At 40.2% G+C, this 27,889-nt stretch overlaps 1 protein-coding gene across 1 annotated transcript in view; it reads right to left on the bottom strand.

Annotated features, from left to right (window-relative positions):
- LOC135701546 (ras-related and estrogen-regulated growth inhibitor) overlaps positions 1–27,889 on the bottom strand; it is a 50,267-nt gene that overhangs the window by 14,386 nt on the left and 7,992 nt on the right. Inside the window, exons 2-3 of the mRNA XM_065222383.1 lie at positions 1,480–1,616; positions 1,244–1,402 (exon numbers count right to left, since the gene is read on the bottom strand). Of these exons, the coding sequence (XP_065078455.1) occupies positions 1,244–1,402; positions 1,480–1,616 (296 nt within the window). The remainder of the gene's footprint in view (positions 1–1,243; positions 1,403–1,479; positions 1,617–27,889) is intronic.

Below are 27,889 nucleotides of genomic sequence, written 5' to 3'. Positions count from 1 at the left end.
TACTTGACCAAAAATTAACTTTTAAAGATCACATTGAGGGCATTCAAGCCAAATGTAACAAATATATAAAATGTTTGTATCCTCTTATAAACAGAAAATCCAAACTTTGACGAACGAATAAACTTCTAATATTTAAACAAGTTTTTCGACCGGCCATGCTTTACGCTGTGCCAATATGGTCTAGTTTTTGCACTACCAGGAAAAAAAGCACTTCAAAGGATTCAGAACAAAGTTCTGAAGATGATTTTGAAGTTGCCTCTCTGGTACAGTACTACTGAGGTACATAGAATTTCGAATGTTGAGACTTTAGAACAAATGTCCAACAAAATAATTAATAATTTCAGGCAAAAATTTAAGCAATCCTCAATTGCAACGATTAATTCCCTTTATACTTAGATAATATTTAGTTTTAGTTTTTAGTTTTAAGATATCAATTGTTATACTGACATGCAGGTTTAAAAGACCTGTTTAAAATACTGAATTGCCAAGGCAGGAACAATGTAAAAAGACTTAGTTATATATCATAACAATTAAGGCTGGTAAGTTACTGTAGTAACTGGAGCACCTAGGTTAAAATGAAATGTATTTTTTTTTTGAATTTGAAACAAATAAAGAGTTAAAAAAAAAGTTTTATAATTTCAAAATTTGAATCTTAATTTATTCAATAATCGCCAAATTTCAATTTTTTTTATAATTAATTGTTTATTTTGAAGTTTAACTTCTCAATAATTAATTTTGTTATTAATATATTATTGAATGGAGCTGCAAAAATAATCGCATAGTCCTACGTCAGCAATTATCATCAATGCCGTTAATATCATTTTAAGCTTTTTCGTTTCAACGTTTTTTTTTATTTATTTACGGTGCCCCCCACTTATAACGGCTTGAAGTTGACGATGACCGTAACTCAATAAACGATTTAGCTGTCAGGTTCAATTTGCTGCTATGGTGGTTTGCGCCAAATATTACTAAAGCTTTTTTTTCGCATGAAGTTTACCCATCTAATATATTTGCTGTATAAAAGTTGATTCAGTCTCTTTTTAGCTGATTAAGCATATTTTGGGTGAATAAGCTATTATTCAGCACTCATTGCTGTCGGTGAAAAATGTCGTCCACGGTAACGTTTATTGGCAATAGAGATCAGAACAGCACCCTTACGGTGAAGATAAAACTGCTATGATTATGATGAGCTTCTGGAGACCTAATCCTACAATTAGAATAGATATAAAGTAAATATATTAACCTTGCTGTAAGATCCTAACCGACGTCTTCGTTTGTTGTAATTGATTAGAAACTTCAACCGATTGCACTCATCGAAGCTGCACTTATCTGCCACCGAATACATCAAAATAAACGCTTCCGCCCATCGGATGTTTGCCTCCAGCGTCATGCAATCTGCTTCCTGTAAGTCAAATGAAAAGCAAAATATCAACCATAAAACGAAATCCTCAACCCTCCAAACCAGGTAAACAAACTCACATTCGGTTGTCCCGCAGCGTCCAAAATCTCAAACTGCACCACCTCGTTGTCCACTAGGGTGTGAAATGTGTACACCTTCTCCAGGTTTGGGTCGTACTCGCCGATGAAGCGTTTCGTGATGAATCTCACCACCATGGCTGCGTGGTAAAAACGAGACAAGAAAACAAAAAACCTTTAATCAAACAAACATCTTTACAAACATCTTTAATCACGATCGGAATCGCGTTTCCGAACTGCGTCTTTGAAGGTTGCGGAAAGAACGTAGGAAAGGAGTTCTTTTTTCCTTCTTCCCTTTGTTGATCGAAAAGCGATAAACGACAGTTAGAAATTTCCGCGACGCAAACGCTGTTCAATCGACGTCGTCGTTGTCGTTGACTGCTGAGTGTTGATAATAACAAACAATTGATCAATATCGCAAGTTGTGAAATGTCAGCCAGCGAACAAGCGTGAAAGTGCGCAGTATTTCTTTGTGCCACCAAGTGTACTCATTGTTGAATTAAATTGCTTGTTGAAAGCGGATGGAATTTATGCCAGCACGCTGTGAAGAGACGCACATTTCTAACAGAATACGGGGAATGGATGTTCTGTAAATCAGTAGCGGCATAATTCCATAATTGGAAATTTAAAAATCAAATAAACTAATTTTAGCAGAATTGGGAATAACGAAAATGCTACAAATGTCCCACATGACAAAATTTTCGTCACTATTTCCATCAATTTTTTCATGTCAATATTTTCAACAATATTCACAACCACCTTGACAAAAGTTGCCGAGGGTTAGGCCCCATCTGCTGGAAGGGGAAAACGAGGGGAAACATTGAAACATGAAACCAACCTAGAGTATTGACAATATTTTGGCTCGTGTGACGCTTGCTTTTAGCTAGCGGACAAACGGACAAAAATATGTGGGGTTATTCCGAGAGTCGAAGTGATTTTTGTCACTAGTGAAGTGAGAAAAGTCACGTCTAGGTGACGTGACTCTCCATTTGATTTACACAGAGAGTCACGTCACCACGACGTGACTTTTGTCACTTCGCTAGAGACAAAAGTCACTTCGACTCTCGGAATAACCCCCATGGTGAATACTCAGAAGCGTTGACAATCATATTGACGCAAACATTGACGACGAAAATATTAATGAACATATGAACGCGAAATCAAAAAAAAGTTTCAATATTTCCCCTTCAGTTTAACTACAGTAGCAGATTGGGCCTTGGTCTCGGCTACTTTTGTCAAGGTGGTTGTGATTTAAATCGGTATATTCCATCGGACACAACAATGTTAGTGAGGAGCGACCCTGTATTGATGACGCCCCGGAAATATTATTGAAAATATTGATGGAAATATTGACGGAACTTCTGTCGTTTGGAGTGCACCTTTAAATAAATTTCGAAAAATCGGCATACCGAGTGTTTTACCCGTAGTGTTCAGAATGTTTCCGAGCTCCGTAAAGCAAACAAAAAAATCAAAACTTCCATGCACCATTATCCTTTCCCTTTGCCTTCGCTCGAAAAGTGTTAGTAAAATTCCACTCCATTGTTTGCGGAATTATCGGTCTCCTGGGAAAACAAACTTCTCCCAGCCCCTACATTTACGGCGTGTGCTGTACTCCCATTACCCGCCCTTAAAACCGGAGAAAGTGGGTTACCGGTCGTCGTTTCAGGATGGCTATCGTGGAAAATTTGAGCCTCGTAATGCCCGGATCGGATCCAATGTATCTTCCCATTCTTCTTGTTCCCAGATCCTGTTGTGGCTGTATGTTTGCTCATCCACTGTTGGTGAAGGTACATCGTCGTAGCAGACGTACGATGATCATTAAAAGTTTTTTCTACGCTTCAGACTGTAGACTGTAGGACCACACTGATGACGACAGTACGGTGAGTGTAGGGGTGGTGTCATCGTAGTACTACAGCAGTACGTTACGAGGTCCGCTGATGCTGATGTTCATTCTATCCTGTCATTTTATCGCGACAGGAGGAAATAATTGCGCGAATAACCACGTCGTCGTCGTCGAGAGCGAGTCGATGGGCTGGAGTAGAGCTCAATAATGGTGTGCAGGAGGAGGTAGATTGGTGCCAATATTTTGCGTTTGTTATCACTTCCCAATGGTTGACTTTCCCCGGGGCTTATAGGTCGATTAAGTTCGGTTGATTTTCATCCCTTTTTTTACTGAACATGAAAGCACGTTGATTGACAGGTCTTTGCTTTTTAGATGATCAGATTGATGGTTTTTGCAGTTAGTGCTTTTGTTATTTGGTGCTTTTTCGGCTGGTGGGGATTCTCGGAAATCATCAATTGAAATTGTTTGGCTGGTCGTCGTTGTTTGTGTTGCAGTCCCATAAGAATAAATCGATTTTTTTTATGACATTCCTCAGAGCCGATAAGGAAATGGAACCGTTCGGAGAAAAATCAAAGAATGGAATTTCAATCGTATTTAAGGCACAGAGAGGAGCTGATGCGGATGGAGCAGGTGTTTTTTTATGGATTCTATGATACCTGATTTTTGGTAATAAATATGCTAGTTGCAGTCAGTATTCTTAGTACTAGAACTCCACCCGCAAACAACGGTACCCCTCTGTATCTCCTCGTAGTTTTATCACTGGTATTATTTAAACCTCTATCATCTTCTTCTTCTTTTTCGCATATCAAGCATATTGCTTAACGCATATTAGCTTATTGCGTGCTCTCAACTTAGTGTTCTAAATGCACTTCCACAGTTATTAATTGAGAGCTTTCGATGCCAATACCAATGCATGAATTTATATATAGTGTGGCAAGCACAATGATACTCAATGCCCAGGGAAGTCGAGAAAATTTCCAACCCGAAAGATTCCCTCGACCGGACCGGGAAATTGAAACCGCCGCCAACGACTTGATAATACCGTGCCTTTACTGACTAGGCTATGATGCCCCACCTTTAAACCTCCATCATTCTATTGCCATATAATCGAAAGTCAATAAAATTAGATATTTAACACACAAACAGATGTGTGAGGTACAGATGAAACGATCAAAACTCAGATTATTCCGCTTGTCAGATCATTCGCCGAATCTCATCATTTCCGTTTTGCAAATCGCTTCACATAAAAATACCATGTACACATGACTAATTCCGAGGAAGTCTCCCCTGGCAGGGAGGAAGGCGACTAAAACGATCTGGATCTGAGATTCCGCTTACTAGATGTTTATTTTTAGTTTCAACTGGTAGATTAGATTTCATGCACGCATCATCGATCGGTAGAGTTAGACTGTTGCTACCTTCTCTCCACATGCCGGCACATGCCACCACATGAAGCACTTGGAAGAAGAAAGAGAACATTCAACCTTCTATAACTACACGTGACATCAGATTCTAATATTTCGACTGGCAAGACCTTGACATTGTATTTGGAGTTTTCCGATGTTGAAATGTGGGTGTGCTATCCTCGACGAACGATGAACAAAAAGAAGCGTGGAACGTTTCGCCATAAAAACAATCAGAGATAAATAAACCCGTTCGGAATGAACGTACGAAATAGATTTGAAGATCCCTCTTCTCTCCTCAATGGCTCCATTACGTCCCCACTGGGACTTAACGCCGGCTCTCAACTTGATGTTATTTTAGCAATCCAACGGTTGTTAATTGAGAGCTTTCAAAGTCAGAACAATGTTTGCATTAGTAAACAGTAACCCCTCCATGTATGCGATGGGTGGTACTCTCCACCCACCGCTGTTTCTCGGCTGCCCTCCAAAAATTACGCTGATTTTTTGTATGTGGTTACCCAACAAACAATTGAGAGCTCTTATAAAACACCTGAGTTGATCAAACGTTGAATAATAGCTTCCAGAGTTGAACAAGAATGTATTTTTTTTTTTCCTTTATTTACAAGGCTTTCAGCCATTGGCTGGTTCGCCTTGGGAACTCCAGAAGGGAGTTCCAAAAGGTTTGTAAGAGCTGCTACAGTGTTTGTATAACCATTAACACCATTAACATAAAACACAAATCAGTATAAACATAAAGGACATATTAAAATAAGAACTGGCGTGGTACATCTGCGTTAATTCAGTTGGACTTCCAATTGGATTGCGGTAAGTTGTCATCAGGGTTCAGGGTTGAAACGTATCGTGTATGCCGGTAGTTGGAGCTAGTCATTGAGGGTTGCGTGGGTCGAGTAGTTTAGATCATATTGAAGAGTCCGGTTTCCTTCAGGAAGATAAACAGCGTAGCAGTCCGAACGGGATCATCGGAGAGGACATCCCGGATGCTGCCGGAAATGTCGTAGCTTCTCCTGGTTCCATCGTATTTCGGGCATATGCAGATGAAGTGCTCGACGGTCTGTGGGATGTGGCAGTGGTCGCATATCCTCCGGAAGGGTCCGTCCCCCTTATAGTTGTGGGAGACGTTTGTGTGGCCGGACCGGAGTCGCGATAAAACAACCTGCTCACGGTGGAGGGGTGGATCCTCCCATCTGCTTGTGTCCCCTTTTATCTTCCGTATAAACAGTATACTTCCGGCGAGCCAGTCCCGGCTCCAGGATTGGTCTACGGTCTTGGTGACCCACTTCTTCAGATCCTGCCCGGGGACCTTCCGGGTATATTTGGTCATACGACGGCCTGTTCCGGCGAGATGATCAGCTTCCTCATTCCCTTTTACACCGCAATGTCCAGGCAACCAAATGAATACCGTGTTGGGTGGCGCGTACTCTTGGATGGCCTGTATCCAGGGGTGCCTGCTGGTTGCGGATTCAAGTGCAGTGACTACACTAGCAGAGTCTGTGAAAAGTGCGATTGGCCGTGTATCCGGGGTAGTAACTGCGATAAAAGCTGCGGCTGCCTCGGCGGAAAAAATAGAGCACTCATCCGGGAGCCTATGACACTCCTTTAGGTGGTCACCGGAGATGCCGATGCCCACCCTTTTCTGGGCTACGGAACCATCCGAGTAACGGATGGCGTATCCAGCGTACGTCCTTCTCTGCAAATCCAATACCGCCTGATTTACTGCAGAGGGATTGGAACCAGCCTTGAAGTGCCGTTTGATGGTGTGGTCGGTCTTAATTGGCGGTTTGTTCCAGCCTCTGGCTCCAACTCAATGTGTCTTGCACACTGGGGGGAGAGCTCGGTTGGAGATTTCCCTGAGGGACTTGTTGGCCTCCTTTAGGAGGGAACCTTCCTCGTCTGTACCTGACGTTATCTCATTCAGCCCGATGGCGCGTTTGCATATAGTCGCGGTAATCAGGTGGTTGAAGGGGATTACTCCTCCCTCGATGCAGGCGGCGATCCCAGGGGTACCAGGAAGGAGTCCGGAAGAAATCCGAAGTGCTTGCTGGTAGACTGGTGTAAGCCTTTCCACCAGGCGTGGTTTGGCAAGGTACGTAGCCTCGATGCCGTAGGTCAGCCGCGAGTTTACTATAGCCTTCGCAACATTGAAGCGTGAGGTCCGGTTGGCGTTAGGATGTCGGCCTGCTAGTGTCCTCAGGATGTTTAGGCGCTGTTTGCAAGCACTCTTTACCTCGTTCAGGTGCGTGTTGAACGTAAGAGAGCGGTCGAAATGGACACCAAGTATCCGAAGGGTTTTTCTGAACGGAATTACCTCGTCCTGGATGCTGATCTTCGTGCTGAGGATCCGGTGATTGGACGGGCAAATATGAGTGTACCCGCTTTTTGCTGCGGACATCTGGAATCCCGCGTTTGATGCCCAATTCGAGATGTAGGCCGTGGCTTGAATAATTTTTCTTCGAAGCGCTTTGACAGTCTCCTTAATTGCCATAAGGACGATGTCGTCTGCATACACGAAAATGAATATTCCGACCGGCAACCTCGTGAATACCCCATTCATCCTAACGAGAAAGAGGGTGACCGCTATCACCGACCCTTGCGGTACGCCAGTCTCCTCGTCGAAAATCTTGGATCGGCAGTTCCCCAGGACAACCTGGAAGGTCCGGTGCGAGAGGAAGTTCTGGATGAACTTCAACACGTGTCCTTTTAGACCCCAGGCTATCAACTGGTCCAAAACACCTGGCATCCATGCCCGGTTGTAGGCCTTCGATAGGGCAAGCGCAACCAATTCAGCGTGATGGTTATTTGCGGACATTGACGATAAAGCTTCGCTGAGGGAGCCGAGGTATGTGCTGGTTCCGTGACCTGGTCTAAAAGCATGCTGTCGGTGGTCCAGGTGTTTCCCTTCCTCCAGGTACAGGATCAATCTCCTGTTTAACATTCTTTCAACCAGCTTAGACGCACAGCAGGTCAACGAAATGGGTCTAAATTTGTCCACCTCGTGCCCTGTGGAGTTCGGTTTGGGGATTGGGACGATCAAGCTGTGTTTCCACTGGTCGGGGAAAGTGTCACCCATCCATTCCTGGTTCACCAACTCTAGCATCCTAGCCTGCTCCCCGATAGGGAGGTATCGAAAGAGAGGATATCCCACTTCATCAGGTCCAGCAGATGCGCCTCTAGCTTTAGATAAAGCAAGGGCGAGTTCATCCATGCGGAAGGGTCGATTGATGTCCAGGTTGTCGCTGTCATTCGGGATCGGGATGTTTCCTATGGAGTGGATAGTCGGGCAATTCTTCCGGCGGAATGCTGGGTCGTACCTGTCGATCGATGACAGTGACGCGAAGTAGCTGCCGAGAATGTCGACGATTTCAGCTGGATTTCGTGTGGTCGTTCCGTCGTGCTCGATGGCGATACCACGGGCTCTCCTTTTACCGCTTATCGCGTTGACTTTGCTCCAGAGGTCAGCTGTTGTTTGGCTGGGGTTAACCTCGTCTAGGAAGGACTCCCAGCTCCCCTTTTTAGCTTCACGGATGATATCCCTGCAGTCATTCCTCTTCGTTCGGTAGTGTTGTAGTGCTGTTTCCTTGTCCGGATGGTTGGCAGGAAGTTTCTTGGCTGCCCGAAGGGCCTTTCTCCTGGCTTTAATGGCCGCTTTGACACTTGGGGACCACCAATGAAGGGCCTTTTTCCCCGGAGTCGCGCTTGTTCTTGGGATGGTTTTCGAAGCGGTATCGAACATCATCTTAGTGAAGTCGCTTATGGTGTGGTGGTAATTGAGCCGACAGTTTTCCTCAATAGCGATCTGGTAGGCCTCCCAGTCGGCCTGCTTATAAATCCAGCGGGGTCTTCGCGATATTTCGGGTGGGCATTCATCAAGCTGTATACTAATCGGGTAGTGGTCGCTGCCCCTCGGGTCATCGTTCACCATCCACAGTAATCGGTGTATGATACTGGCACTAGCGAACGTGACGTCAACCGTTGACATTCGGCCACGGGCGAACGTGTTGGACCCGTCGTTTAGCAGGATGAGATTCCTGGATTCGGCGATATCCATGATGATGCTTCCTCTTTTATTCGTTGGGTGTCGTCCCCATGCTTGATGGTGAGCATTGACGTCTCCCATCAGAATGAGAGGGCCTTCCAGGGTGTCAAGGAATTGGCTATCCAGTGGAATATTAATGGGTTCCAAAACAACATCAGCGATCTGGAGATTATGGTTAGGGATCATTCCCCAGCCATTCTGGCTATCCAGGAGGTACACAAATCCAGCGTCATCAGGATGAATCGGTCACTGTCTGGGCAATACCGATGGATCCTCAAGAAAGGAATCAACATCTACCACTCCGTCGCCATCGGGATTAGATCATCTCTTCCATTTGTCAGGATCACCACACCAGCTGACTTGCCAATAGTAGCTGCAAAAATACGCTGTCCGATCGTTGCCACGGCCATCTCGATCTATCTGCCCTGCCAGAAGATTTCAGACCTTCGAAACCGCCTGGCAAAATTCCTTAACAAGAATGTAGTTGTATTGCCATTTGATTAAAAGTTTTAAAAGCTGTTGGAGCACTTTTAAATGATTGTTTACGTTCGGTTTAACTATATGCTTTATAAGACCTACGATAACTTTTATAGCACCTTAGTTAAGCCGATTGACAAGAGCTATATAGAACGTGGAATAAACGCATCAAAACAAACAATTGGGAGCTCTTATAAAACACCTGAGTTGATCAAACGTTGAATAATAGCTTCCAGAGTTGTACAAGAATGTAGTTGTATTTCCTTTTTGGTTAAACGCTTCAAAAGCTGCTTGGAGCACTCTTAAATGATTGTTTACGTTCGGTTTACCTATATGCTTTATAAGACCTACGATAACTTTTATAGCACCTTAGTTAAAATGATTCACAAGAGCTATATAGAACGTGGAATAAACGCATCAAAACAAACCATTGGAAGCTCTTATAAAACACCTGAGTTGATCAAACATTGAATAATAGCTTCCAGAGTTGTACAAGAATGTAGTTGTATTGCCATTTGGTTAAAAGCTTCAAAAGCTGCTTGGAGCACTCTTAAATGATTGTTTACGTTCGACCAACCACCAACCACAATTTTTGCTAAAAATAGCACAAGTGATAGGCACGTTTATATGACCATAAGGCAATGATTATTCGACTGCAAGAGAAGTCACTCAAGATGAGCTTCATATACTTCTCTCATATGATCAAAATATGTATTCAAGAATAGAGCAGATGGAAACAGAAGCGGCTGGCAATCCGGGATCATGAGTTCGAATCTTGCTTCGAGAAACCCTCGGTGGAGTAGAGGTAAATTATATATAGGTGTTATTAATAAATGCAAACATTAATTTAAGACATATATCATATAATCAACGATAACATTTCTAGATAAATTCTCTCAATTAATGATTAGCGAGATTAATTGAAAAATATCAATCAAAGATTAAACAGATGCTTGTTACTACTTCCTCCATGATCACAGAATGTGAATTTTGGCATAATTACATATTTTTTCAATGTGCACAAATAAATTATATTAATAAAAACTGTACAAGTAATTATTTTGGCGTACCACGACAATTGTTAAACTAATTTTAATCTGTGAATATTGTGAGTACTTACACAACGGTTATTAAGGAGTCATTAAAAAGTGCTATAAACGCTTTTCACCGCTTGCTGTATAGTGATTATTTAGGAGTCATAAAAGAGTGTAACAAACGCCTCTCAGGTTCAATCTCAAATACATTACGAAGCAGCTGTCAAGAAGTGTCTACAAACGTTGTATAAGAGCTTTCACCAAAATAATAAAGCTTGAGTTTAAATATGTATCTATAAACGTTGTATAAAAGTTGCTTCTACTCCTATACCGCGTATACATATAATGCTGTAGTTGAACAGGTTCTCCAAACCAGTGTAAACAAGAGTTCTACAGAAGTTGTAATAAACAAATTGTACAGTTATTATTCAGCATGCAGTTGAATAAAATCACAATGGAAGCGTTTCTTCAACAAGAAATTGATTTTGGGTAAACGTTTTACTGAATACGTTAGACAACACCTTTGTGTTGCAGTTGTATAGGTTCTCCAAACCAGTGTAAACAAGGGTTTTATAAAAGTTGTGGTGAACACATTGTGCAATTATTATTCAACATGCAGCTGAACAAAATCAAAACGAAAGCGTTTCTTCAACTGGAAATTGTTACTTGGGTAGTGTCAACTATAAACTAGTTATCTACAGAAAATCAGCCCCATTGGTTGAAGGACACCCGAAAAATAGCGGTGGCTGAACGGTACCACCCACCGCATATATGGAGGGGTTACTGAAATTGTGTGGCAAGTACTCTATGCCCAGGGAAGTCAAGACATTTTCCAAGCCGTATAATTCCTAGTCCGGACCGGGAATTGACCCGAGTCGCCTCCAGCAGGGCCTGGCTTTATAGTTGCACCACATACAAACAGACATAACTCTCGCAAATTGTTCATCGAACACGTATTTAACGGTCAATTTATATGTTTTTAGTTAGTAGTACCGCCACCTGTGGTGCGCATAGTCAAGTTCCTTTCGACGATGTTTTATAGTGAAAAATATTCAATGTGTTATGTCTGATTGTCTGTGGTTGCGCCTTTACCGACTGAGTTAAGGGAGTCCCCGATTTGAAGAACACGGACGATTATCTTCCCGAACTGGGAACCGCAAAACTGCTACCGTTTCGGAACCAGAAACGTTCCCACCGTCTTCGAGCCAGTCCAGTATCAAGTTATGTGGTTAATATTGTGTTACTCTTTTTCTGGCAAGTTACGATGATTACATCGAGTCGGTTGGAGAAGGATTTGCGGCTTTGCGAACATTCTCTTTCCCGTGACATTGATGGATCGCTAGAGATTTCCTATTTGATCTCTGGTAATCAACGTTCATCGATAGAACGCTACTTCAACATTATTAATATGTCCCACCCGGTTGCTTTCACCACGATAGACTTGCATCGTGTTTCGATCAACATTGTGACATCGTGGGAAGCACATACCGTGGTGGGCAATAAATACCGATAAAATAAAATATTAATTACGATGACCCGAATAGAAACCCTGGGCGTATGGACGCGTGTCTGGACATCACGAGCGACGCCAGTCTATAAGTGTTTTTGATGTTATTATTATTTATATCCTCTCGTTTCCGATGTGGTCTCCTGTGGAATCGACCCACAAAAAAAATGCGACAGCCTGTTATTACTAACGTCTGGGGGGGTCGACGGTGGCGATAATCAGCAGATTTTTGTGTAAACAACACGTGTGTGTGTGTGATGGAACGTTATCATCTATATCTCCCTCCGGAAGGATTCGTATTATAGTAATAACACAATACAGGCTTAACGACAAAAATGCAGAGCTTTGGGAGGTGGGTGAAGAAGAAGAAAATGAAAACAATGCCAAACTGTTTTCATACTACATCACAGTAACGGAGCCAATCTCGCTTCGTTGACACCAGTCGCGTCAACGGATTATATTTTTCTTCTGTAGTGAAAAAAGGATGAAGGAAATCATGTCGATCATGCCGGGAAGTTTATTAGAAACGAGCTGGGAAGACGTCTTTGTGCGATACTTCTTTTAGCTGTACGCAAATTGGATTAAAATTTCAGAATTTCAACTGAAATTGAGATTTCAGCTTCCGAATAATCTACTTGATTTTTAAATGGTATGTACCATTCCATGGTCTGAAACTCTATCCCATCCTAATGTTTTCAATGTTTATCTTAGAGACTGTCCGTACAGGCTACGCAGACAGTTTTAGAGAGATTTAGGAAAGAGTGGCCATTAGACTGATGCAAAATTTGAAATTTTCGCTCCACAGTGCTCAAACAGTTTCAAATCAGGTCCTGATTAGCATCCCAAAATTTAAACTCATTAGAAAAGAAACTGACTTGGCACAAACTATTCGAAGTTTATATGGAAATTACTAAGGGAAAACCAAAGTTTTTGTCCATTGTCTTCTACTTTTTTTTCCATATTGCTTTTTCGAAAATTTCTATAACTATTCTTACGGGAAATTTTCTTAGTTACAACTTTGCGCAACATTGTTTTTCTGCCAAATGTCAAATTAAATTGTTATTAATTGTTTAAGAGATTGATAATCTTATGGCATGATCAAGCCGCTGTTCTGTGGGCAACACTGTATTCTGCAGTGTGACATAGTAGCCATGATATTTGTGCTCTATTCTTCGCACCAGAAACACCAATGTTGCCTGCTGAACAGTTGAATGAGCATAATCATAAGAAATCAGTGACTTGAATCATTTATAACTTTTGTTTCTTACATTTGATTGAAAAGTGGTTTTCAACAAAGTTGTAGCTGTGAAAATTTACTACAATCACTGCTATCATTTTTAAAAGCATAGTGATGTGGTGAATTATTAGATAGATATAAACAAAAACATAAGCTTTCCCATAGTAATTCCCATATAAACTTGAAATGGCTTGTGCCCAGTCAGTTTCTTACTAAAGTAGTTAAAATTTTCGGAGGCTAAGCAAGAACTGATTTGGAACCGTTTAAGCTCTGTGGAGCGAAAATCTCAAATTTTGCATCAGTCTAGTGGACATAGTTTTTTTTTTTTTTTTTTTTCCTTTGGTTTGTTTTTTCCGTCGATTTTGTTTTCCGTGCTGAGCACCAATACTACCGACGTGCCAGGAAGGCAGCTCCCACACCTGGACATTACCTATCGACCCATCAACTCATGAACCGGGGACCAACGGCTTTACTTCCCATCCGAAGGAAGGCGTGATCAGAGATGTTATGCCTCAGAACATCCCGGCGGCGCCGACTGGGATTGAACCCAGGCCTGCTGGGGTGAGAGGTAATCACGCTTACCACTACACCACCGGCGCCGCAACTAGTGGCCATAGTTAACTTGCATCACTTAGAATTACTCGCCAAAAATAAGTCTATCAACCGATTGCCATGAAATTTCCAGGGAATGTAATACTATATCAGCTTGGTTTATGTTTCTTTGTTTCACTCTATTTCTTCACCAAATCCAAATGCTCCAATTTTCTTCGTAGTTCCACCCATAAGGTATTGTACAACGGTGGAATCGACATTTTTTCTGCTTTCATCCATGATTTCAACATTTCCTGCTCCGTAATGACAACTTTAGGATGCTTACGGAGTTCGTGCTTCATTATAGCATGAAATTGACCCCATTCGTCCTATACCACTCCAGAACGTCCTTGGAGAAAGGATAAGAGGCTAGATCCATAAAAAATAGAGACGTTGTGTGATTTTATAAACGGAAGCAGTCGTTTCTTCAGGCACTTATTCATGTAGACTTGGCCATTTACGGGTATAGTTGTTAAGAAAGGCTTGCTTCGTTTTCCACACGAACAAATTGCCTGTCAAACCACGCATTTCTAGGGGAACTTTGACACCTGCTGTTTCCTCTGGGACTCTGAAACATTGAACTTGTTTTTCTCAGTCACATACTGGTTTCCCGGAATTTGTTTGAAGTCCGCTTTTACGCATGTTTCATCGTCCATGATACAGCGGTGTGGTTTTATCAACATATGTGTGTACAGCTTACGTGGTGCTTGATTGGCGGTTTCTGAACCTTGAATAAACGTAGTCTTGCACATTTCTTGGTTTTCTGCACGAAACTTTTTGTCAGGTGCAGTTTAATCACGACATCCCGAACGAAATAGTTGATTTTGAAGGCAGTAATCACTCGCTTTTTCTTGCACTCACTTGCTTCCGATCGACAGTAAAACGTTCTTCGAAACGTTTCATGACACGAGAAACAGTAGATTGTTGGATTCTCAACCAGGTTGGCCATACCTACCAATTTTCGGGATGCCTACCCATTCACAGACGAAAGGTTCAAAACTACAAATTTTAAACTTTTCCTACCGAGAATCACAGATTTTAAGTAATCTTAAAAAAAAATGTTCAATACCCATGTTTTGTTTTCCGTAAAGTCAGTTAATTAGGTTGTTTATCTTCGAAAAATATACCGATTTTTAAACATCATCTGATAGAGCATCGTTTTCTGAGCACAACGATATTTTTATAAATCCCGTAGACATTCATCGCGATTTTTAAATCAAGATTTAAATTTTTGATCGTTGACACTAAATCCAAAGATGAATACTAAGATGAAACTGTCGGAAGAAAAACTTTTTATTTTAGTGTCCTCTTTCACGGTTCCTTTCATCCAATGAATACCCCCCGTAATCAAGGTAATTTTGTGGTTTTGCTGCCCCCTTTGTAGAGATGAAATTTTGCGCTCATTTTTATCAAAACAAACACACCAAAATCAGAGATGTCCCATTTTTTAATTACTCGATTAACAACTAATTGATTATTTTTTGTTCACTGTGGTGCCATTTTTCACCCAATAAGAGTACAGCACATGTTTGAAACGATCGGTGGTGATGATCCTATGGAGATGTTAATGCGATTACATAGGGTAAATGTCGGCTTCGGCACCCATTGACTGTTTTCGGCAATCAAAATTTAAACGTTAATTTCACTATGTTTTACCATCAACACACTTCCCTGAATGTATCCAAATGATTCTTTAGTCTTTCAGCTTCAATCTGATTATATTTGTAGGACCGAGCAATCCTGTTATGCCAGATTTTTCTTCAAATGAAGCATACGTAATACAAAATGGGGCTGATTTCGAGTTGCCGATAATAGAACAGCTGGTTAACACGCAGTTCTAATGGGAAGGTTGCCGAAGAAAAAGGTGCTGCCGACAATAGTCACACTCACCTAAGAAGTTTAGAGCGTTGTAAAAACGCTTTCAAACAGTTTTGAAGAATTCTGTCGATTGGAATGGATAGAGAAGCAAGCAGGAGATGAATTGAAACAAACAGACACGTCATATATGTGCGTGACGCTGTGAAAATGCTAATAGAAGTGCGGACGCTGCTTAGATTGACGAGAATACGTAAATTCCCCTATATTTTACTTTTCGGTTCGTTAATCGATTAATCAATTATTCGAATGAAAATCGGCCATCCCTATATGAATGTGAAACGTCGTTTCAAATATAAGGACCGTACATAAATAATGATACAATTTGAAAGGGACCGGGGCTAATCACAAATTACGTCCCCACGGTAGCTGAAATAAACACGAGTGTTCACCGGTTGCTAAATCTATTCGTTGACAGCTTGGTCCCATACAAAGTTTTACCAAGGGGTGCAAAGATAGTGATTTATGTTAACTTAATAGACCCAGTGTACCAAAATTTAAGAAATTCAGGATTTCGCTTCCTTTTTAATGCAGTTTACGAATATGTATTTACCTCAATACCCCTATCCAACCCAATTTGATCGAACGCGATGCGTTTTGCAACTTCATTCGGATGAGTTTTTTTAAAGTTTAATCGACTTTCTCTGTCTGTCTCCTAGCGGAGGTGCTATTTTCCGTTTCTCCCTATTTTGGCTCCATATTCCGTTCGTCCTACTCACACTTACTTGTTATGATTAGACTACACTAATAAAATTTCAAAGTGAATTTTTGCAATGTGATCAACAAATGATGTCTGTGTCGGACGCATACTCAATATTTGTACACTTAAAAGCCATGTGTGACCTCAAATACTATTGATTTGACCCATAAAATTCATGTGTTCTTCTGAGCGGATTCTGTTTATGTGTGTTGATATGAAAATCATGTGGAGTTTCTCATGTGGATCAAATGTGTGGAATTTTGTGTGTGTAGAGTCGGTATATAATGAGTCACGCCAAGAGAAAAACCGTTGAACTCGCATCACGATTTTCAAAAGATTCCCTTTCTTTTCACTTGGCAACAGAAGACTTCTACGTCACCTTCTTTTGACTTCTAGCGAGAACAAAAACTACAAGGGACAGTCTTATGAGGTTGCACGCAATGGTGACGTAAGACTACGTGGTCTTATATTATAAATCTTATTTGTTAACTGCAGCAGGAGCTTGTGTTTTGTGTAGGAGTAGGAGTTCTCTCTGTTTATACTCTTTAGTATGACGCACTTGGCATAGATGGCCCAGAGCAACTCACGAAGAGCTACTGATTACGATATATAGCAGTGCGGCTTCTTCCTCTTTTTATGTATGCTCTAGTGGGCTACAGCTCGCTGCTTGCAGGCAGCCTTTCGTTATGTACTGGAGAACACCACCACTCACCACGCGGTAATTTAATAAACACTGTTTGTTGAGACCAGCTGGAATTCAACTTTGAAATCTGTGTTAGGGAAATCGCTTTTCACAGGCAATCGGTGATATTTTTAACTATCAAAGGAACAGTTGCAAATTCGTGCAATTTTCAATCGTGACATTTTGAAAATGATAAATTCTTAAACTTAACAGATGCTTTGAAACATATCTGATCGATTGGTGCTAAAATGATTGAAATTGGTCGAGGGGCAGCGGAGTTATTAACGTTCAAAATCTTTCATAATTTTGTTACATGTTCCATTTTTGGTTTTCACAAAGTGTACCCCCGTATAGAAATCACAGACGTTGTCCTACGTCAAAATAGCAGCTGTATTAAATCATTATATCAGTGATTTTATCAAATTATCTTAACAAAAAATTGTAGTAATTCTCAACACTGATCATAACCAAACGTATCCCATGACAATTTAATGCTCACTGCGTATGATCATTTCTTCGATTATATTTTATTGCAATACCTTTCGTGGATCTTTCATAGCATCGTAATGTTTGTTTGCTTTGCACGATATGTAGTCGGTTTGACAGTTCAATATGTGAGGTTGAAGGACTGATTGCTCGGTTCGAAAGGCCAAAATTGCGCATGATTTGTTTTCATCCTTCCCCCGCTCACAAAGTTTCAGGAAGCCTTCTTTAGACGGCCTACCAATAACTACCGATAAAAGTTTTGAGAAGCTACCGATAGTGAAAAAAATTATCTAGCCACCCTGTTCCCAACATCTTTCCGAAGGCTCGGTGCGAAAAATGTGGATTTTTGAGGTGCAAATTTTACGTGCTGTTCCTTCGACTCCATTTTCAAAACTACTAGAATTTACACGATTAAACTCAACTGGAAGCGCATCTTGATCTGATGGAGGAGGCTTATTGGATAGCGGAAGATAAAGTGTTTATTGACTATAGTTTTACGATGTTGTGTATAGTAAACAAGAATCCTCGGCTCTGTAAAGTTAATTCGGTTGGCTCAATCAAATAAATTAATGAACAAAGAATAACAATTACACCCCAATCTGGAACCGTTGAGCACTGTGGAGTGAAAATAACAAATTTTACATTAGTCTACTGAAGCGTGGTAGAGCTTCGTCGTAATCGCCCATTTACTTCATGCAGAAAACATCAAAAACACCAATGATTTCACCGTGCACCAATCAATGCAACATTTGTTCATAAGCTACAACACAAAGCCTTTTGAAGCGCATTGTATGAATATTTACATTCATTGTTCTCCACATAAAAGAAGCGCTCCTAGCGAATCCAATTTTCTACCTTAATCTGTTGGACGAAGAAAATCCAATGGCGTTTGAATGCGTTAGGACGAAATTGAAACTCGTAGGATGAATTGAGAATCAAGAAACAGTGTTAGATTTTAAACAATATCTCAACAATGTGTGACTCTTTATCAAATCCAACGGTACCGTACGGAAAGATGACTAAATTTAGAAGAAATATGTGTTAGAATCAATCCATGTTTTGTTTTAACTTGTTAAAAAACGAGTGGTAAAGCGCAGCGACAATACCCCGGGGCAACATCTATTGGATTTTACTGTGGAAGTACTACCTATTTGATGCAAACAGTATCCCTACGCTAATGCGGCACTTGATAATCCGACGACTCGACAATCCAGAACTACACCATGGATTATGAACGGCCCCTAAGCCTAAGTATAAACAAGAATTTGTATACATCGTGTGGGCGTGTAGCCATTTTGTTTTAATTTTCAAATATGGATTTGACAGTGCACAGTGGTCAAGAATGTAAATTTTGGTGGAAGGATAAGTTTTGAACCTGAAATTGAAATTGTAGACAAAAAGTGTATTCTACACAGTTGTTCCTTATAGATAGGCCCTCATTTTTATGACAATGCATTCTAGGGTGGTTCTTATTATCATTGAAATAAAAAATCTAACTTTTTTGTTTGAAAAAAATATGGTATACATTTTCCGGTAAAGTTATAGCTGAGCTAGTTTCAAGCAACTTTAAGAGAAATACTTTTGTGTTTAGCTATTTGCTTGAATTGAGTTAGGGTGTCTCTAAAACAACAGTTGTTTTGCTCTAGTTTTCTTATTTCAAATTTCTCAGCAAAGCTGTCTTGAAATAATTTTTAGATCTTAGAAGGCGCAAATTTTTGCTTCATAGAGCTTGTCGATATCTTTCGCCGATCAAGAGTTATTGACGTTTTTCTACTAAAAATATGCCCTTTACAAATGTTAACATCTCTGATGACAAGTGTAACGCATGTCAAGTTGATTGTCCTCCGGCATATCTCGCGTCACTTTTCAAATAGACCAATCTACATTGATCGATTCTCTTCATCTATTCTCTCTTTCGTTAATTACTTTGCTGCATTCATATTGCGTGCTAGTTTTTCTATATAGCCTGTTAAAAGAAAGTATTACAAACCGTATTGGACAATAAGAACAGCTGACCATGTTACTGGAGCCGAGTTATTAACTAAAGAGAAAGTCGATGAAGAGAATTGATCAATGTAGATTGGTCTATTTGAAAGGTGACGTGAGATATCTACTTAGTGACTTCACATCGACGCTGCGTCAGTCCATTCAATTTTGATCAGATTCAAATTTGACGCTGACGCTGACGCTCACGCTGATAGTGACGTAGTATTGTGGGTCCCGCTTTAGCCAATAAACATTTGATAATCCGACCATGCTTTCGTTGGATTAATGAAGTACTTTTTATTCAATTTCTACAGACCCAGATTTACCTAGAAGGGGCCCAACAAATATAAAAAAAAAAAAATTTAGAATTTGATGGTTGATGATTGGCCATTCCGGATCGAAGATTTGTTTGAATTGTTCGGATATCTAAGCTAAAAGATGTTCCGTACACTGAACCAATATGACATATTCCTGTTATGTGGAAGTCTTTTAAATTTGCGCTATAAGATAATCCAATGAAAATGATATGATTGAAAATGTGTCAGGTAAATTCTATATGAATATCTGATACATTTACAATGCTGATAATTTGGTAACTTTTATATGATCGTCATATGATAAATGAAAATCGGTCAAATTATAATAATTAATTGAAATGAATTTGAAACCCATAAGCATAAGCTTTACTTTTCACCACAATATAATGTATGTGTCATAAATCAATCGAAGTAAAGTTTATGTGGAAATCACATGAAATTTACTTCTTCTTTTGACACATATATTTAATCGATTTCTAAAAATAAATCGAAAAATAAACATCAGGCAGTGGGAGCTTTCACAGTTGTGTCTTTTTTATTGTAGCTGATTTGGGATTCGATCAAGAACTGTTGAGATGTGATGCTTTCGGTGTCTGCGCTCGATTCCACTGGGCCACGGCTGACTTCAAGATTGAGCTCGTTCAATTAGCATGAAGTAAGAACAGCTCTCCCGACATGGAATGTAGTGCAACGTTATGCTCGTTTTGCTAGAGTGAAGAAAAATAGCACTGACAAATTTATGCTCCGTTTCGGTGGTGTCGTGTATTCAAATCTTGCTTAATGATCCTGTGTGCAATAAAACAACGACTGCATTATTTGAGTTCATGGAACTCGTTCATGAAGTTCGAGTTCTAGTGCTGGAATCTGAATCAGCCGTGTAGAAGGCTTACAATTAGAATCTTAGCAAATAAATATTGCAGTAGAATCATTTTTTTTCGATCTCAATACATTCTTTTCCCTTTATCTTATGGAACAATAACAAACAAGGATTATTTCATATGCAGTATCATTGTTGTTAGCAATATTTAGTTCGACTAATCATTTTAATTCAATAATTTATGAAGAACAATCATGTAAGATGTATTTTATTGGGAGCAATATTCATCCCAGAAAACCATGCCAAAACAAATGTTTGCTGTTGGATTTCTTAAAAGGCAAATCTATATGACTATATAATGATTGGGATAGATCTGTTTACAATCTTTAAACGTCAAATTCAAAGGAACCTATTACAATGAGATATACATGTTTTCCTATACTGCAAAGTTAAATGACTGTCCAATAGTTTCTACATGTCTGTTCACACGCGACATATCAACAAACGTCAAAAATCGTTAAAAGCAACTCCAATAAAATAAACAAAATTATCTTATAAGAAATATCTTTTAGTGAGCAATATTCATCATAAAACCAGGTATATTTTACTGAATTTTCTCATAGTGCAAACTTATATGATTTTCCATTAGTTTCTAGATGTCTGTTCCCACCCATTACATATCACCAGTTTTTCACCATGAAATATTTCAGACAATATTCATATACATCTTATCTATCGCTAACCACGCTCAAAGCAAAGTATTATCAAGTACTAAGTATGTGAAATTACGATAGAAATCATTCCATATCGCAGTCATAGTTTTTAAGTGATAATCCAATGGAATCTATCAATCATCACATAGAATGAATAAATCTGCTGACATTGCTATGTTATAAGATGGATCCAATAAACGGTACATGTCGATTTGTTTCAGTGTACGAGCCTCCAGTTTAAGTTAACGATTCTAGGATTGGGCGATCTTGGATCGATCTTTGGAAGATCGATCTTTTTCATCTCGTAATCCGATTTTTCGGATCAATTCTTTTTCCACGAAAAGTTCGAAGAAATCGATCTCTTCTTTCGATCTTTTCGACCTTAAAATAAAATAGATGTTAAATTTTTTAAGTGTATTGAAACATTGAAAAAACGATTTCCTCTCTATGCCGACTACGTTGTAAATTTAACGAACATAACGTCAATATCAGCATCGCTCCCTACAATGACGTCACTACTTGCGTTTCCGATATTTACGAATACAGCAACATTTAAAGCTTTGGGCTACCTCCCTCCAGAGCTCATTGCTCCTTACCGTGACGACAACATTTAATTAAATATTATAAGAGAAAGAATTTCTTGGTGTACCAACATAAACAAGCGTATAAAAATAAAAATCAAAAGATCGATCCACCAAAGATCGATCCTTTGGTACCGATTTAATCAGTGGATCGATTCTAGAGCCAAATGTAAGATCGCCCAATCCTAAACGATTCACAAGAAAGATGTCAGGTTGAAAACGCTGGTCGGTGATCCGTCTATTTCAATGGATTTGGTTGATTTTCGCAACAGATGTCGCTAGTAAAAAAAGTTTTTAACGAAATATGGATTTTTCTGAAAAAAAAAAAAACAATTTGAAACCGGTACTGGAAACATTTTTTATGCAACACCCCTACCAAAGATTTGTTCTGTTTTTGCTTTCAAAATCGATATTTTTTTGACTTTTTTTTAATTTCCATGCCTAATTTTTATAGGTTTTGCCCTTATGAAGGTGGCGCCATGCTATAAGTAGTTGTGAGATCAAAAAATGACAGCATACAGTGATCCATTGTTGGTCTAGAAATATGCTTATCTTATGCTTATGCTTATCATCAGCTTAAAAATCGATTACCCGCTTTTTTGACCAGTGCGTACCTTTGCCACCTGCGTACCTTTGCCACCTGCGTACTTTGGCCCCACTTTACTCTATGTTCCGTTCATTTATAAATCCAGCCGATAAAAAATCAATTTGTTAAAGGTCGATCATATTTCGTACTCCATTCAAGGAATATTTATCCAGGCCAACTTGTAAAACCCCATTCCAACCATTAACCTTATAACAAAAGAGCTTCGCATTATATCTATTATTTACGGCAAAAGCTACTTCATTCAAGCCCTCTTGGGAATGAATTATGCATGTCATATTCCAATTACCCAATATACCACCCACGCACGTATGCTTCCTTCCTATATATGTTGGATTGACCCAATTCCCAGCGTCAAAAGCAAACGTAGAGTGAATCCCTTCATCTGGGACCATCCTCGCCGTCGGCATCATTGGTATGTGCCACCCGAAACGCCCATCATCATCCGTCTTCGTTGCGTGTAAAACAAGACGTACGTATTCTAGCAGTGCACAAGTCTCAGCATGGACTATGGTGCGGTGCGTGGTGGAGTGCGATCCATCCGTCTTGCTCAATCTGTTCCGAGGGTCTTTACCGCGGCCCTACATCCGTATCCATGGTGGGAAAGGGAAAATCTATATCACACGTTTTTCGACTAGCCGCTGTTCGAGAGATACCTGTGGGGATGAGGGAGGGAAATTTTTGAATCGGGATCCGATGACGTAGAACGAGCAGACGTTGTTTTGGTCGGCGCCGACGACGACGACACTTTAGGTGTTTTTTTTTATAATAAGATCCGATTCCAAGGCTTGAAGCGGTTGCCGAAGGCAACTCAGTACGTAGGGGAGAGCTGTACTAAACGCACCAGCGGAGTCAAAAGCATCAGTAGACCTTCATTTACGTTTGTTTGTGGTTTTTCATATCTATTTTGAGTATTTGTCTAGCAGTACTTCTAGTTTAGCATCTGAACTGGAAATACTGCATGACAAATTTTTGAATCGAATCGTTTTTGAAATAAATCGAAAAAGAGCGTTCTGCCCCAAGGGGCGCGTTTTTGTGCCATTCTCCTCTGGCCATCCGACACCGAAAGCTGTCTGCGTTTGCAAAGAGGAAATCTTCTTAGTTCCGGTAGCTATTTATTTTTCAGAATACAGCAAAAGCCAATGCAGCTGCCCCCCCACTTGACAACGATTCGATTTCAGAGGCGTTTTAGATTTCAAATTATGAGCCCAAGGATAATTTATGGCACTCTGCATCTGACGTGGACCAGTGGAACAGAATCTTCCGTACGGAAATAGGGACAGCTTGAAAGAAATATAAATTGCGAGAAATCGTACCGTACCGGGAGTGTGGGGATCATGGTGGCTAGGAATATAAAGTAGACGACCGCAAGGGAGGAAGCGATTAACAGAGGCTACCTACAAATGATGCGAGCTTTTTCGGAAGATCTTCCCAATGATTTATAGAGTCACAGATGTTCATAAGTAGATGATTAGATAAAGTCGACATGTAGCATGATTTATTTAGTGTCTGTTTTACGGAATAGTAAGTCTACAAATGTAGCAAAGATCTTCACTGTAGGAAGGCAGCTGATTGTTTGCATCAAAGAGAATAGTTGAATTTTACGCCGTTTGATTCGTTAACCATTTAATCTATTCAAATACATTCTCCTGCCAGAAACGAACCAGCCCAGGGCTGAAAGTCTCCTTAATAGTGATATAAATATATAAAAAAATACATTCTCCAAACATCGATGTCCACAGCTAAATAATGCAGCACTAAAAATAAATCACTCTAATGGGGCCCACGGTGTTGTTCCCGGATGACCTCGATCTCCGGAAGGATTTGTTTTCGTTTCTCTAATTAAAAGCGTGCTCGCCAATGCCAACCGTAAAACCCGGTGCGCTCAACACCTTCCTGCCTACCTGTTGGTCTCGTTTCACACAGTGAGTAGGTAGATGGAATACCATTGGAAAATAAGATAAATCGAACAGGGGAAAATGCGAACTAATTTGCAACAGCCAAACAAGATACCAATTGACAGCTGCGACCGGCCACACGGCTGTTGGGGTGGCATACGGCAGGACTTTGTATCGAAACAAGTGCATACATAATTCAAAACAACAACAAACTGCAATTGACGCAGTCCAGAAGTGTTTTCGCCGTAGACGATAAATATTGTTCAGTTTGAGACACTCGCACCAAATAAAGATAAGCATCTTCCGCATGTTTGCATCGTTCGGAAAATCCGGCACTAACACAATCTTCTAATGCATCCATACGCGTGTGTCTACTGTCTACTTAGTTCGAAGCATCTGCGATCAATCTACCCACCTGCGAGTGGATGGTGGATAATTTTCCTCGCTATTTTTGCTTGCAGCATGCAAAGATTATTTTGAGATGCTGTGGAAATCCAACTGCGAAAACTTTGGTAAGTAAATAGCACGTTAGGATGAACAATTTTTCCAGCTAATCATTTTCGTAGAATTTGGCGTCCTGTTTGAAGGCTATTAGGAAAGTGAACATTATCCGCTTAATGCTTGAAACTTCTTCGAGTGACATTTACAAGTATTCCAAATTGATTGATGAGTGTTTTAGTAGAATAATTGTAAATCTTATACGTTGTGTTTCCTTTTAATTCTTCTACTATGGTATCACTTTTACTTTCAGTAATTCCTTTTCACTATTTACATTTACTATCACTTAAAAAAAACTATAACGGCTACGTATTTCGTCTACTACTTGCAAAGTGTCTAGTCATATGACTGTCTATTATAGGTTTGTTTACGTATCTGTTATATTTTTTAAGTGTTAGTGAAAGTAATAGTGAATTTAAAGGTTAAAAAATGTAATAATAATATTTACAAGTACATGACACGCACAACCAAAATCATCTGTAGATTTCAACGTTAACCTCCTTCTGTGTTACTTAACAGTAATCTGCTTACCTGTCAGTCATGTGAGAGTAAGCAAATATACAACAAACAACAAGCCTGCTAGCAAATATGAAGTAGCTCATGGTCAATCCGAAACAGGGTGATACAGGATCTAAAACCATGGAAAAATCCACTATACCGTTTAAAAATCCGGTGTACCGTTTAAAATCCGCACACACTCAAGACTTTTGATCCGTTGAGTAAAATTAATTGAAATTTTGCGTAGACATAGTTTAATGTGTGTGTGTGTGTCATCCTCTATCTCTCACCCAGCCGGGGGCGTTGGACAAGTAGAACTGCGAATAATTTGATCAAATCTCATGCTCCGTAATGGTGCCCTTTATGTTGTGAAAACTATCACCAGTCACTTCGAATGTATGGGAATGGTAGGAAACCATTTGGAAATGCATGAACATTTTCAGTTTTTATTCATTATCGTCTTTATGGACAGTTTTAGATGCACAAAAATTGCACGAGTACATTACTATGGTGATAAGGTAAACACTCGTTTATTTGTTTCTTTCTGTAAAAGCATGTTTAGTCACAAATCGTGGATTTTCTGATATTCTCCATACTGCAAAAATGATTTTCCTACCACTGAAGGGGCGACATCTCTCGGATCTTCAGTATAGCTACTACTCAAATCATATAATTAATTCCACGGTGACTGGTATCATAAAACGGTTCAAAGAACGCCTGACTGTTGATCGGAAGCGAAGATCCGAAAAAAAAACCGTCAGGTCAACGAGAATGATCACAAACGCGTGGTTGGGGCCTTTAAACGGGAACCAAATGCCTCAGTTCAAGATGTGGCTAAAAAGTTGCATGTGAGCAAGACTTTCGTGCAGAATACCAAAACTTGAGCTGGATTACGTACGTTCAAGGTTCAGAAGTCCCCAAACCGTGACGAGATACAGAATACGGTCGCAAAAAGCCGTGTCCGGAAGTTGTACGACCAGAACTTAACGAAACCACACTGCTGCGTAATGGATGACGAGACATATGTGAAGGCGGACTTCAACCAGATTCCAGGAAACCTGTATGTGACTACCAAGGATAAGTGTGATGTTCCCGAGAAGCTCCGGACACAGAAGATGTCGAAGTTCGCCTAGAAGTTCTTAATTTGGCAAGCGATTTGTACTTGCGGAAAGCGGAGTACACGTTTCGTTACCGCAATCACCATGAATGGACAGGTGTATTTGGAAGAGTGTCTCCAAAAGCGGCTTCTCCTTCTCCTGAAGGCTCACGACGGTCCGACGATCTTCTGGCCGGATTTGGCATCATTCCATTACACAAAAGACGTGCTAGAGTGGTATAAAGCGAATGATGTCCATTTTGTGCGGAAAGATCTGAACCCCCCAAACACTCAGGAACTGCGCCCAATAGAAAAATACTGGGCCATTATGAAGGAGCCCCTTCTAAAACGACCTAAGGTGATGAAGAATGTAGAAGAAATGAAGAAAGCATGGGTTAATATGCAAAAAAAAAACTGTCGATTCTGAGGTCGTGCAGAACCTTATGGCTTGGGTTAAGATTCGCGTATTCGGAAATAAATTAAATGAATAATGTGAATGACTCCCTGAAAATTTGGTGATATTCGGATAAAAAGTCGAATTTTGAGAATGAATTTTGTGTTTGCGGATTTTAAACGGTACACCCTACCATCTACGGTGGAGTGCAAATGGATGACGATACGTGGAGGAGGAGAATGAACCACGCCACCAGCTGCTGCAAGAACCATCCATCGTCCACACTGCAAAAATTGGGTGACTCCGTTGGGCTGGGCACGCCGTAAGAATGCCGGACGACGACCCAGTGAAAATGGTTCTCGAAAGCGACCCAACATGTACAAAAAGAATAGGCGCGCAGCGGTCAAGGGGGACCAAGCAGAAGGCGACCTGCGGACCCTTCGCAGACTACGAGATTGACGACGTGTGGATCGAGTAGAGTGCAGATGACTTCATCGAACAACAGAGGACATCAAGGCTTTGGTCTGATTGGGAAGGTAAGGTTAAGTACTCATCCTCTAGGTTAACATGTCAAGATCACAGGTGTAAAAATGCAACTACAACGTGTAGAATTAAAGCATTGTTCTGGCAATGCTTCCTACTGTAAAGACGCTCTTGAAGTAATTGACATTGAAGTGGCCCCTCCTTGCAGGAATCATTTCCTTCGATAGATTTTTTTTTCAAAACGAGGTCGGGTATTTGATCACTGTTTTACAGTGGAATTGCCTAAGACTTATTCCTAAATTAGACCCTTTTATTTTTTTACGTAGGATTACTCTGTCAAAATCAGGTTTAGACCACTTATAACTCTGTCAATAGCAGATGGATTTTAATTTTAAACAAGCAAATCGATTGGAAATATTTCAACGAATCTGCAGAAAAGAACACTTTAACAATTTTCTATAGGTCACTATTGAAAATTACATAACTGTCCAACTGTTGCAATGGTGATCAAAATTATCACCAATTACCTGCATTACATATTACAAAGCGCTTTCCCTAACACAGATTTCAAAATCGAATTACATCTGGTCTCTCGGAACGGTGCTCATAAACAGCAGCAGCAGCAGTGCTTTCGGTGTG

Source organism: Ochlerotatus camptorhynchus, unplaced genomic scaffold (genome assembly GCF_037179485.1).
Source record: "Ochlerotatus camptorhynchus isolate MF236.1 unplaced genomic scaffold, CSIRO-AGI_Acam_v1.1 ptg000014l, whole genome shotgun sequence".
Taxonomy (NCBI): domain Eukaryota; kingdom Metazoa; phylum Arthropoda; class Insecta; order Diptera; family Culicidae; genus Ochlerotatus; species Ochlerotatus camptorhynchus.
This window is presented reverse-complemented; position numbering and strand designations above follow the sequence as displayed.